The sequence below is a fragment of the Tympanuchus pallidicinctus genome, unplaced genomic scaffold, assembly GCF_026119805.1.
Source record: "Tympanuchus pallidicinctus isolate F22 unplaced genomic scaffold, pur_lepc_1.0 scaffold4, whole genome shotgun sequence".
Taxonomy (NCBI): domain Eukaryota; kingdom Metazoa; phylum Chordata; class Aves; order Galliformes; family Phasianidae; genus Tympanuchus; species Tympanuchus pallidicinctus.
Genome location: NW_026294758.1, coordinates 37,016,124 through 37,029,969, shown reverse-complemented (window position 1 = coordinate 37,029,969; position 13,846 = coordinate 37,016,124). Strand labels below are relative to the sequence as shown.

Genomic DNA, 13,846 nt, shown 5'->3' with positions numbered 1-13,846 from the left:
TTTTGCTTTTAATGTTTTTTACTCAAAAGTGTATCTTAGAACGGCCTAAGTGGATAGGGACCTTAAAAATCATCCTGCCATGGACTGGGTACCACGCAATAGTATCTGCATGTTAAAGATACTTATACTGTGCTTAACCTATTACAATGCAACAGGTCTTGGAGGTCTTATGACGAGTGAAGAGAAAGCTAAACTATATGCAGCAATTGGATATAGTGAAACGGCTGTGGACCCAACGCTTCCAAAATCAGTAAGTCGCAAATTATGTCATAAAACAATTAGTAATTTTATACTAGAAGCCAAAATCTGAAAGTGGTAAAGAATTGCTTTTAAAATTACATTTATTCGAAGTATTTGAGTAATGTCATGTTGGTTTTAAATTTTATTACTGTTACTCTGCATAGAACACAACACCCTTAATTTGAAGAGAGTGATTGAAGAGCTTACTTAGAATATTCTGCAAAAGTTCCAAATGAAATACGGTCTAATTACAGTAGAATTAACTCACATAAGTAGCACAATGTTCAAATTACAAAATATTAGGTATATTATCTTAAAATATTCAGAAATTTTTAAGGAAAGTGGATTAACTACTTCAGTGGACTCTTAAAATTAGTGAAGGTAGATGGAATAGATGAGTAGATAATGTATGAGATGATGGAAGAAACATAGTAGAGAAGAACAACTTTAAATCATTCAAAGTAATCTTAAGCTATCTTCATGTTAGATACCTTGCACAATACAGTGGATTGCTTTCCAGCTTCATCAAAAGCCCAAAATGTATTACGGGCATCTGCATTGAAGTCATAGATTTGCAAGCATAGTCTACATTTATTCTACTCTTGCATTTTCATTGTGGCTGTTTGGGAATTACTTTTGTACTGTAGTGGTGCAGGATGTTTATAGCACTGGAAAAGTAGTTTAGAATTTTATTTTGGGTGTTTGGCTTTTCATAAACTGTACTGAAATTTATATGTGTATTTTATAATTCACTGTTATTATTTATTGCTTTTCCACTCCTCTAGTATGAAGCCATGAAGTTGTCTGTAAATTTAAAAAGCATGTCAGCATCAATAAGAGAAAACAACCAAACTCCTGAGTTGGTAAAATTTTCTTTAAATGAACTGAGTACAGTATTTACACAACGACCTGGTGCACAAGCAATAAGGTAAGCTTTCTCTATCAAGCTGGTTTTACTTCTTGTGCAGTGCTGATGATGGCTAGCAGGCATTTTAAGACTCTATAACTATTTTTTATTTCTCTTTTTCATTTTTACTTGTGCAGTTTGGGACCAGCATCATCCTGCAAACAGTGGACAAAGTGAATAGTTTTTCAAAATTAACTTCTGTATTTTCAAAAGTTGTGCCAATACAGATTTTCATCCTTATTTTCCAGTCCATTGTTGTTATATACAAGCAGTCCTATTACTTTTTCTTTCTTTGATAAATATCTCACTTGCTCCTTTTGAAACTTAATCTGAACAAAGTTAGAGTTGCTTATATGGAGGAATACTACCTTGCTATTTTTATCTTCTCTAGGGTCACCTACTTGGTGGATGAAGGAAGGCAGTGGATGTATTCTTTCTGGATTTCAGTTAGGCCTTTGATATTGTCCCTCACAGTATTCTTCTTGACAGATTATCCAATTGTAAGATAAACATTCACACTTAGCTGTGTGACTAACTGTATTATGGTAGAGCTTAGAGTTGTAGTAAATGGGGCTACATCTGGCTGGTTTGTGGTAACCAGTGGTGTTCCATAGTGCTCAATTCTAGGGTCAGTCTTATTCAATGTTTTTAAGAGTGATCAAAATGGAGTGGAGTGCGTCCTTGGCAAATCTTCTGATGATACTGATCTGAGAGTTGCTCTTGACCTCCTGAAGGGATGACAGGTCTTGCAGAAGGAGCTAGATAGGCTGGAACACTTAGCAGTCAGCAATGGCATGAAGTTCAACTCAGAAAGATGCCAAGTGACGTACCTGGGATGAAGTAATGCCACAGACGGAGATTGGAAGATGAGAGACTGGAGAACAGCCTTGTAGAGAGGGGTCTGGAAATGCTGTTGAGAGCAGGCTCAGTGCTCCCTGGCGGCTAGCAGGGCAAATTGTATTTTAGGATGCATTACACACATCATAGCCAACCAGTCAGAAAAGGTGATTCTCCTGCTACGTTTAGTGTTGGTGCAGACTCACCTTGAGTATTGCATACTGGTTTCTGTAATACCATCATGTAAAAGGATGTTAAGGTCCTTTAATATTTCCAGAGGAGGGCAGCAAAGCTGGTCTGGAATACATGTTTTACAAAGAGATGCTGAAGACAGTTGAATTACCTAGTCTAGGGGAAAGGAGGCTGAGATGTGACTTCTTTTCTCCCTACAATTGCACATGGAGTCCAGATGGGAAAGGAAGGTGCAAATTTTTGCTCCTGACAATAAAGCATACAAAACTACTCAAGGGGAAGTTCCAACTGGATGTTAGGAAACATTTAATTATTGAGGATGGTCAAACACCGGAACAGGTTCCCTAGCGGAGTGGTTGATGCCCATAACTATCAGTGTTGAGGAGGTATTTAGACAATGCCTTCCATAATAAGCTTTAACTTTTGGTTATCCCTGAAGTGGCCAAGTAGTTGGACTTGATAATCTTTGTATGTGCCTTCCAATTGGACTATTCTGTTTTAGCAGGCGGAAGAGTTCTTGGATTTTTAATTGATGTTTTCCATAAGAATGTTATTTTCTTGAAAAAAGGGAGAGACTATTACAATGTTAGTGAGAAACATTTTTCTTTGAGTGTTTGAAAAGTCATCTTCACCGAAGAGCTATAAGAGAGGTGGACAGAATGACTGGAAAAAAAAAATCCCAAATATAAAAGTACTTCCTTTGAGATGATCCATGAGTAATGCAGCCTGTAATCTTGTTGGTTTTCTTTTTATTTTTCTATGCTAAAACCCTTCCCTCCTTCATCTACATCTGCTTCTTAAGTTTAAATATGTGCCATCTAATTTTTAATTCTATTTGAATTTCCATTTGCATCTCTCTTCCCTGCCCTGACACTCCTCTTCATGAAAAGTATTTGAAATGTATTTTTGGATCTCACTTCTTATTTACTCGCAGACGTTTAATCAATGCAAAAGATAGTGAAATGAGAAACAGATATCAGATTGGTTATATATGCTGTATCCTTAGACTACACTATTTATATCTGAGGTTAATAAAGGTGGTTTATTTATTGTTCCTTTTGTTCTGGTCTCTTTTTTTTTTTTTTTTTTTTCCTCTTCCTTTTGGCTCATTCATTCAACTCTTATCTAACTGGACCTACCTTTTTTTTTCCTTTTTTTTTTCTTTTTTTTTTTTTTCCAGATTTGAAACCAAAATAACTTCACTTGAAGTTACAGGTGTGTGCCAAGAAAACTGTACGCCCTGTCTTCTGTCTTCTCGAACAGTCTATTCAGACAATAGTACCTCACTCTTAAGCATAATGTTTGAGACTAATCCTTTGGATGAGGGGGCAGATCAGAGGCTTAGAATAGAATCACAGCCACTGGAAATTATATACGATGCAGTAAGTAAATACTTAAATAAGCTATTTATCTTGAAAAATCTTTTCTAACAGACAATAAAAAAAACTGTATTGTCGTATTATTTTAACAGAGAACAATAAACAGCTTGGTGGATTTCTTCAGGACCCCAAAAGATGTACATTTAGAGCAACTGACATCTGCAACTCTGATGAAGCTTGAAGAGTTTCGTGAAAAAACATCAACAGGCAAGTACTGCATTCTGTTCTGATTTGATGTTGACAAATATTAGATTTTTAAAGTGTGAATATATATATCTTTCCATATGAAGGTGCCTTCACCAACATCATAGATTTCCAACAAAATACGTGAATAGATGGAAATCTTTGATATCATTGCAAAGAATTTGCTTTTTTTGAAGAATTTTATGTATATAACTTCTACAACTTTCTTTGTAAAATATACCCCACACTCTGAGGTTATATTTAACATTTTTATCACTGAACCCATGCAAAATTTGAAAAAAGTTTGTAACTTCTAGCTTTTCTGTTTTCTCCATCTGAGTGGGTAAAGACCCTTAATAGTGTCATACTCCTAGAAAGCCAATATGGAGGTACTGGTCCTCTAAAGAAACACTGAAGTTCTTTTCAGAGTTGTTGCTTTTCCACATGCTTTCTTCATTCTCAGTTGAATGTTGATTACAATCTGGATTAATTCAAATCAAGACAAGTAAACTATATTAATCTGTCTTTTAGTTACTCAGGATTAAAGGCCTTCCCATAGTTTCAGTTTCATCTTAACTTTAGATTTCTGAAGATCTTATTCGCTGTTCTCATCTCCATGTTGAAATATGCTTTTGAATGAGATACATGGAGTAAACTTGTTTGAGTAGAAATATCTTAAGGTCTTTAGATTAGAGGCATGTACAACTCAATGTCCATCTTTTTCTGTGGTTGGGAGAGGATGCATAGGGAAGTTTTCACATAAAAATTCATTTCAATGGAAAAAAATGCTAGGCAGGCAGGGTTGGAACCCCCCTGCTAGGCAGGGAGGTTGGAACTACATGATCCTTGAAGTCCCTTCCAACCCGGGTGATTCTGTGAAATGCATGAATTTGTATCTTTTAAATGTGTAATATATTCCTATTTAAATCATATCCTTTTAAAATATGAATATTAAGTAATAATAAAGAAATTGTTAAAAAAACAAAAACAAAAACAAAAACAAAACTCAGGAAGCACAGTGTATATAACATGAGTTATTTTTATGTATCTAGTGTTAGGAATGACATTGAGCATCACTTCTATCTATTCATTATTTCTTTTTTGACTGAATATTGTGTGACAGCAGTTCTTAATTAACCAACTTACGGTTGAGTGGATCATCATACTTGTCTTTTGTAAGGGAAACTTCTCCAGTAGTACTGAATATATTGATGTCACAGGCCATTTCTGAGATTATTTTGATAGAAATTTGCTTAGATGCAATATGCTTGGCTACTCATTACCACTGAACTCTCTGATCCTTCTATGCTTCTGTTATAATAGGCATAGCATAACTTCAGAGATGTATCCCCATCAAAGACTCTTTACAAGAATGTTCCATTGCTTATGGTAGTGTAAAAGCTTGTTCTACTCTAAAACGAAAATCTTAATGGAAATTTCTAAGAACATATTGTGCATAGCTTGTAAAATCTAGACTGAGATTCAGAAAACTGCAGTGGAAGAAGATTAATCTGCAGAATACTGTGCTGTAAGGAACTATGCTAATCTTACAGGTAGATCACTGGTTCCTCTTCAGATGAGAGAACAGAATTTTATCATAGATATTCTGACAATTGCATCATTTTTGAACAGACTTCTTGCAAGACCTTTTACTTGCTGTTCTTCAGGATGAGGTTATGCTTGTCAGCAGAATCGCTGTAAACTTCAGTATTTTAGTAGTAATAATGCTGGCAGTTTGGCCAGTTTGGTACTCTCATTTAGACCTTCTGGAATGATTAATTTCTCAATATACAGAGCACAATGGGTTATCTCAGCAGCTGCTGAGTTGCAGTATGCTTTACAGCTCTTGTTTCATTTATGCTCATTATGAGGTTTCATCAGAATTGCATACGTCATGTTGCAGCTTCTGCTTGTGCGTTAGCATTTTTTATCATCACCATGTCGGATACTTGGTACATCTTAGAAAGTTGCTTATAATTGTTGGCCCTGAAAAAATTTGAAGAGCTTCACTATCTGTAATTAAGCTTGTCAATTAGATGGCTGTAGCAGTATGGTAGATGAAGGGAAACAAAAATTTTTCTTCATGCAGAAATAAGTGGTTTGCTGAAAGGAATGACAAACTATTTGTATAGAGAGTACAGGTAGGGAGAAAGTACATGCACACTTTGCTTGCAGATGGTAGATTTACACTAGTTCAGCAATCAACTACAGGCACCAGTGGTCTTACTGGAAAAAAAGAAAGTTGTGTGGTTTTCCCAGCTCAATCAAAGTGAAGCTTGAGTTTCTTTCACAGCTTCTTCTAGTTCCATGGCTTTTGGATCAATTAATTTGTTTGTATTAACTAACCGTATTATTTTTTAGGGTTGTTGTATGTTATTGAGACCCAGAAAGTTCTTGATCTCAAAATTAACCTCATGGCTTCATACATCATTGTTCCACAAAAGGGATTCTATGACTGTACCTCTAATCTACTTCTTTTGGATCTTGGTAGTCTTAAGGTATGAAGTAATTTACAAAAGATGTTTGATTTTTCTCTGACTGCTGTTTTTGGAATTTGTATTTTATTGTACTAAGTAAACGTTCCTCTTATGTATGTGATTTTTGTTATGTATATGAAATTTATTTAAAACTGCTTTCTAGTCAAGACAAATTATTGAACTCCTTGGAATAGATTTTTTTCAATCCACAATAACTGCTGAGAATCTTCCGGGCTGCCTCCTTTTGGTGGCTCTATTTGAACAGAAGGGTTGGAAATATCACCTCCGAAAAGCCTTTCCACCCTCATCAATTCTGTGAAAATACTCCCCCCCTGGAATGAAACTGTTTATGCTTTTGAACTACTATGTATAAAAAGTCTAGCATTTTTAAAATCTTATACTATGAAGTAGTAAACATTTTACTTACATGATTAAATGTTTTATTATTAATGTAACTATCATTTCTATTACCAATTGTCTTTTTGTAGTTGAGTTTTCCTTTTGAAATAAATGCAAGCATACTAGCAATTTCTAAACTAACTTGATTAAAATAGGAGATGAAATATATTTGAGATGCTTTATGCAAGAGAAATATGCAAGAGAAAGTATTCAAAATGATACTTTAATACTTTAAAATCAAGGAAGACACTGCTCCTATATGTTATTCTTAGTCTTCTTACTCAGTGATTGAATAGTGTTCTTCCAGGACAGAATTCTTTTGCATGTAAAATAGGTAATTTTATTCGTTTTTCATTCTAGTCTGGATAAGTATGATTCTGCTACTTAATATTTCTTAATATTTATTTAGATTGCTTTGTGTCTTTTTTTTTCTTTTTCTTTTTTTCTTTTCTTTTCTTTTTTTTTTTTTTTTTAAAGATTTTGTTCCAGAGCTTCAAATCTTCCTAAAGTGAAGTAAACTTCTTTGTCTTTGCAACAGAATGACTTTGTGATTGTGGTGATTTCTGTTAGATTACTTAAGATGTTTTAGAAATTGGAATTAGTGGAAAGAAGTGCTTCGTAGATATTAAAAATAGCTCATGTTTGCAACCAGTTAACTTATTTCAGTAAGTAGTGATTTTACCAAGTGGTATGGAAGCCCTTCTGGATGCTGGTCATTAATAGACACTTTACGGCATTCACTAATTGATGTATATATGAATTGGGTGCTCGAGACACCCTATTAGACTAAATAGTGTGTGGAGTTTAATAGAACAGCCCATCTTTCTCCGCTCCAACCATTGGAAACTATTCTCACAGTGATAGCTGGAAAGTTATGTTTCAAAATGAGACTGCAGTAAACATGTCTGAATGTTTTCTAAAAGGGATGGCAGACAGAGAACACAGTGAAAACTCTGTTTACAACAAGGTACTGTATTAGGGTTAATAATCCTCTATTCACTTGGAGTGATAAATGCTTAATTAAGGTGTAGAATGTATGTTGGATGGGTATACTTAATACGAGTCTGGTAGTTTTCTTCCCTCGGTTTTGCAGTCAAGGCCTGTCAGGCAAAATATCTCATGAAACTAAAACTGTACCCCAGTGCATTGATGTACCTAGACTTAAACGAGATTACTGGGGCAAAGTTAATGTGATAATTCTGAATGTTCAATCCACAACTTTAACTGTAAAAGTAGTCATAGTTCAGTAGCACTGAAAATGAAAAAGCTTTCTTAGACACTGATGTTTAAATGAATTTGGCTCTTACAAACCAACCTTACCTTGAGCACTATGCAGATCTCACAAAGAGATATCAATGCAAAAGTTATTCAACATTTTAAGGATGATGACAGGCACATGTCATTTGAAGATAGTGTCAGAAAGGGCACATACAAATGTAAGATACTAGGGAAGTATAGCCATCCCAAAGTGGTGTCAAAGGGATATTTTCTGACATTAAAGTTAGGACACTAAACATTTTATATCAATGGCTTAAAGCCTCTTTTCTGTTTTACCTTGAATTTAACTCATATTTAACAGGATGAAGCCATGATTAAACTGAATAGGATTTTAAAGCAGATCGTTTATCTCTGATAATTAATAATATTCTACATACAGAAAAGTGAATATTTATTCTACTAATTATAAAGTGTTTGACAGCTAATGCTCTGGGAAACAATTTATGTATTAAAGGAAATTAAATTCCTTCCATAAAAAATATGATATGGAACTTCATGAGGTTAATTTTCTTTCTTTCCTTGATGAGGAAATGATGTTAATATTTTTCTTTCTTTTATTTCCTGTGATATTTTTAAGACTCTGTGCTGATATAATAAGAATTTAAATTTAATCTTTTATTGTGGTAGGATCAAGTATTTCTAGAACTGTAGCTTTGAATATTTTGGTAATGATTTCTTCTTTCTGTGGCTATTTTTAAGATGAAAAGCAAAAGTCGTTCCGATATATCAGGACTTAAGGTGGGACAAAGCAGTATTGAAGATATAATGTCAAGAGCTTATGACAGTTTTGATATCCAACTCACCAGTATACAACTACTCTACAGCAAACATGGTAAGTATTCATAAAGGTAAATCTTCCTTGATAATAGTTGATGTGCCTTTTTGTATTTTTAATTACAGCAATCAAGAATCTTTGGGATGTGCTTCTTTTAAACTTCAAACTTTTAAACTCCTGTTCTGAGAAAGTATCATGACTTCTAGGTCTTAGATTTTAACCTAAGAACATGAATGAACCTAAGAGCATTAATAAACTTATACTAACCCCCCTATTTTTTAAATACTCCAAGGTTTCCTATTTGTTTTTGTGCATAATAAATATGTACTTTTGCTCTTATTCCAACAGTTTAATTCATTTGTGCTATTTTTCTTCAGAGCCTTTTCCTTGCTTCCCTCTAAATTAAAAGAGGAAACCATGAGTACCTATAGGTTTGATCATTGTGTGAGGGTAAAGAATGGATCAGAGTCCTTTAGTGAAGGAGCCTTCTATTAGTAGTTTGGGAACTAACAATGTAGAGTGAGTCAGAACCAGAGAGATCAAAAGCATTTAATTCTTAGCCCTCTGGATCCACAGAAGAATCTAAAGCCTGAGCTTTGAGTACAATGAATGTTAAGAATTTAGCCCTTCGAAGCACCATTGTTTGGGTAGGTGTCTTGATGTGAATAATGGATGGCATTAAGTACTCCTGAGTGTCCTCATCCTTTGTAATATACATATGTTGAAGAGATGTAAAAGAGGCTATATGACATGAATGTTTAACAATATATATTAACATTAGATTGTTAAATCTGTAAAAATTGTAATGAGAAGAAATACATTGGAATGTTTAAATCACAAGATTTCTCTGCTCTTCTAGATGAGAACTGGCAGGAGGCTCGCAAGCTGAAATACTCATCTCAACATATCTTGCAGCCTCTGGATGTGAAAGTGGAATTTGGTAGGGCTATGGTTGTCACTGATGCAAGAATGCCCAAGTAAGTCTTTTTCCTATTTTCAAATTTTACAGTAATTTAAATTTTTTAGGAGAGACTAAAAGAAAATCAAGTTTGCCTTTATTGAGAGAAGTAGAGAATAGATCTACAAAGTTGCCAGATATAGATGAGGAAGGATGTTATATAATTATACAACAGATATTTTATTAAATATACTAATGCTTGTTCTAATTCAGTCTGTCCTTCTGATTTCAGTCTTAATGGGAAATACTCAATTCTTAATATATAACTATGTTATAAACATCACAAAATAGTTTGAAAAGTAAAATGCTGTCTTATTCCTTTTCTTTCATTTAGATTATCCATTAAGTTTGTTTATTTGTTGGAGATCACTTCTCTAGAAAACTTTTCTTAATGTATTGACCGTGTTCATAGGCTTTTGTAGGGAAAAAAAAAAAAAAAAAAAAGAGTAGTTCCTTAAGTTGTCTCGGAAGATGCAGGTTAAAAACTGGCTATCTAAGACCACTGAGTCAAAGGGGCAAAGATTAAATTTTTATTTTGGACGAAGTATCTTCACTAATGCTGAAAATCATTCTTGACAGACTCATCAACCAACACAGTGAATTCAAGATGATATTGTTTTTTTTAGTCATTAATAAGAATCACTACCTTCTGCTACATCAAACTAGCTTATGCTCACTTCATTCTTATGTCTGTTAGAAATTCAGTTGTAGTTAGACATTAAATGGCATGGAAATAGTCATAGACTGTTGTAGTTTTTAATTTTTTTAAACAAAGTGAAGAGGCAAACAATGAAATAAGAGGAATCTGAAGAATTTAGGATTTGTTTACTCAGAAAAAAAAAAGTAAAAATTTTCTACATTGGAAGTGCTGTGTATTGTGAACAGAGCATTAATTTTTATGGTAGTATGGTGCCATCTCCTGGAAAGCTGTGAGGCTAGTTTCTAAAATTTTATGCTTGAAATGATAAAATAACTTATTTCCCTCTATACCTTTTCTCTGCTTGATGGAGAAGGTGCAATAAGGGAAACAAAAAAGGATGGGAAGCAAGCTTGAGTTGTCATTTCTGTGGTCATGTAAGAAACTGTTGTTTTAATGTAGTTTTATAATTGGATTGTAATGGTATGAAGTAGATTACAAAGCATCTGCTCTTATTGAGTGTCATATTTTATTACCACCTATCTGTCATGACTAGCAGATAAGTCTTTTGGCTGCTTATCTCTTTTAAAGATGATTCAAAAAAATTTTTCCGTAATGAATATTATTTGTGTTTCATATTCTCATATGATCATTTACATGACAGCATGTGGTTTCTTCCCATGTCTAGAAATTTGAAAATTTTGCTTCTGCTGTTGAAGTGGTGTATTTTAGAAATCAGTTAGTGCTTCTTTCTGAGTGACTATTTTGTGTGCAAATGTTTGGCTGCAATAAGATATACCATAGTGAGCTACTGATCATAACTACTTTCTTAACCATAAACAAAAACAAAAAATCAGTCTAGCATATCGATACCAGGAGTTCATAAAGACTGATTTTTTAAAAATTTTTTAAATTTTCATTTTGTGCTTAATTCTGTCTCCAGATGGATTCTGTAGATTATGTTACAATAGTCTAAGGTAACCTACCAGTCCTGGAATGACTAGGACAGCACCTTTTTACCCAGTTGTGGAAGTTTTCTCTTCTTTAAGAACTTCACTGCTGCTGCTTCTTTCCTGAAGCTCTGGAAAAGCTTCATTTAAAAAAAAAAAAGTGAACTCTGATTACCATCTGTACAAGTACATCCTATTATGGTTGCATGATAAGCTTTTACATATTAGTTATATATTTTACAGTCATTTGAAACTACGAATGTTTTATTTTTGGTTAATTTTTAACTCTCACAATTCAAACATATTAGTACTATGTTGATTGCTCTACGTATAACACTTCCTAGTTCTTTCCATGGAAACTACAACAGATACAATGAACGCAATAATACTATCAGATAGAGCAGATTCTCAGCTATGTAACTCTATTTTTCAACTTGACTATGCATTTTCACAGTCTATAAACAACAGTTTGCATAATACTGCTTTCATAAATATCTGCATCAGTGGAAGTGACCCACTGTTTCACAGCTTCTATGAGAGCATCATTGCTCAGAAAACATTGCCCATGCCATCCAACTTTCTTTGTGCTCACATCCACTCTTCGGTCTCCATTAATATTCAGCAAATGTTGATGAATGTTAGTGGGTGCCATTTTTTCCACACGGAAAACTTCAAATGCACACTTTTGTTTCATATGCACTTCCATGTCAGATGCCGTTTTGTCAGGCTGCCCTCTGCTGCCATCTGTTACATGGCAACAAAATGTCTCAATATTGGCAGGAAGGTTCAGCCTCTACTACTGTACCACCAAGTACCAGTGACAGGATGAGTAATGGCTTCAAGTTGTGTCATGGGAGGTACAGATTACATACTAGGAAAAATTTCTTCTCAGAGTGGTAATGCATTGTAATAGGCTGGCTAAGGAAGTCATGCAGTGTATTTCAGAAGAAAATGAATATGAAATGTCAATGAAATGTTTTTCAGTTTTCAATGATTGTCTAACAGGTTCAAGCTGTCTGGACAGTTGCCTTTACTTTCTGTCCAAATATCAGACCAAAAGCTGAAAAGCATCTTGGAGCTAGTTGATAGCATTCCTAAAGCAGAAAGTACTCCTGCTACCAGCTCTCCACCAAAAATAACTGAGGTAAGGTTTTTAAAAATTATTTCATTGATGTTAATTGGAAAAATAAATTTCTACATTTATCAAATGAGCAGAACGAAGTGGAGATAAAGTATTTGTTTTGCACCTCTTGAAAGGTCATAACCAATTCTATGAAGTCATAGAAATTTTTCTTATTATCTAGTATGTGTTTATTATGATCTTTAGTTAATAGTTATTGAATAGCTGCCAAGTTGCTGTTTTGTTTTAAAAAATGTGCAACTAATTAGTTCTTTTACTACTCTGGGAATTACTTTGTAATTCTGATTGGCCTTGAGTGTATGTACTTATTTTAGTTGAATGTTAGTTCAATATTACCTTCAAACTTACAAATGTTCTTTAGTATTACGGACTTTGGGTTCAGCTGTTGTGTTTTGAGAAAGAAATAGCTAAAACTTTGCAATTTTTAAAAGTCTGCAAATTTGTATGAATGAGCAGCAGTTCAATTTTAAAACAAAAATAAAAGTAACACCTAACTGTGGGTAATGTTGGCTGAACAGTATTTGCTTAATGAAGATCATATCTCTTAATCCTTTAATTTAGCTGACTTCACTGCCCCTCATAGCTTTCCTTTATTCAGTTAACACTCTTGTGTTAGGGTCAGTTCTGTCTTGTTTTTTTGTAAGGGTTAGAAATGTGGAGTGAATTCTGTCCCTAATTCCTCACTTCCTTCCTTTAGTGAAAACATTTGGAATCAGTGTTTTATGGTTGTTTGTTTGTTTGAGTCAAAAGACTGCCTAGAGTGTATTTTTAACTTTTGATATTCTTTAAGAATATTAGAAAATGAACTCAAAATTGCTACTTTTTATCATCACTCTAATCTGCATGATCTGGCTTTGTTTATATATTGTTAAGGCAGTCCTATTATGACATATCAATATCAAAGACAAAACCGGGCTATCTATGATCGTGTGATTTTTAAATACTACTTGCTATTACTGTTTAATCTTCTGTGTTCTTGATTCTGAATGAATAATGGTTTACTTCGAGGGATATTTTTTTGGAGGGTATTTCAAAATTATCTTTCCATCTTTATTTATTATATAAATTATTCTTTTTTTTTTTTTTCCTGATGGCCACTGCTGTGACATCTGGTGTTGTTTCTCTGGCTGATATATTAGCATAACATTCAATAGCAGTACATACACATGACTAGCCATGCATACCTATTGAAAATGTATGCAGAGTAAGCTTTGTAATTTCTGCAATCTTTTAAGTGGTAACGTGAATATTCTAGCTAGATCTGACCTACTGTTTTATTCTTCATGTGCTATTGGTATCCTCAGTTAAAAGATATGATAATCTCTGCTGTTTTGTACTACTAATCAATGAAAAAAAAATTCAAGAATAAGGGGTGTGAAACTTGAAATAGTAGAGAAATTGTTATTGCAGTGCGAAAAGAGGTGACACTTCTGAACAAATCTTTCTACAGTTTTGCACTTTTGAAGTTCTTCTGCTTTGGTGTAAAAGACTTT

The 13,846-nt window shown here is 33.8% G+C and overlaps 1 protein-coding gene across 5 annotated transcripts in view; it reads left to right on the top strand.

The window, feature by feature from the left end:
- Window positions 1-13,846, top strand: part of VPS13A (vacuolar protein sorting 13 homolog A) — a 99,901-nt gene that overhangs the window by 19,048 nt on the left and 67,007 nt on the right. For all 5 annotated transcript variants that reach the window (XM_052700747.1, XM_052700748.1, XM_052700745.1 and 2 more), the window contains exons 16-23: window positions 156-250; window positions 1,026-1,168; window positions 3,357-3,558; window positions 3,648-3,762; window positions 6,100-6,236; window positions 8,592-8,724; window positions 9,527-9,644; window positions 12,218-12,356. In XM_052700747.1, coding sequence (XP_052556707.1) covers window positions 156-250; window positions 1,026-1,168; window positions 3,357-3,558; window positions 3,648-3,762; window positions 6,100-6,236; window positions 8,592-8,724; window positions 9,527-9,644; window positions 12,218-12,356 — 1,082 coding nt within the window. The remainder of the gene's footprint in view (window positions 1-155; window positions 251-1,025; window positions 1,169-3,356; window positions 3,559-3,647; window positions 3,763-6,099; window positions 6,237-8,591; window positions 8,725-9,526; window positions 9,645-12,217; window positions 12,357-13,846) is intronic.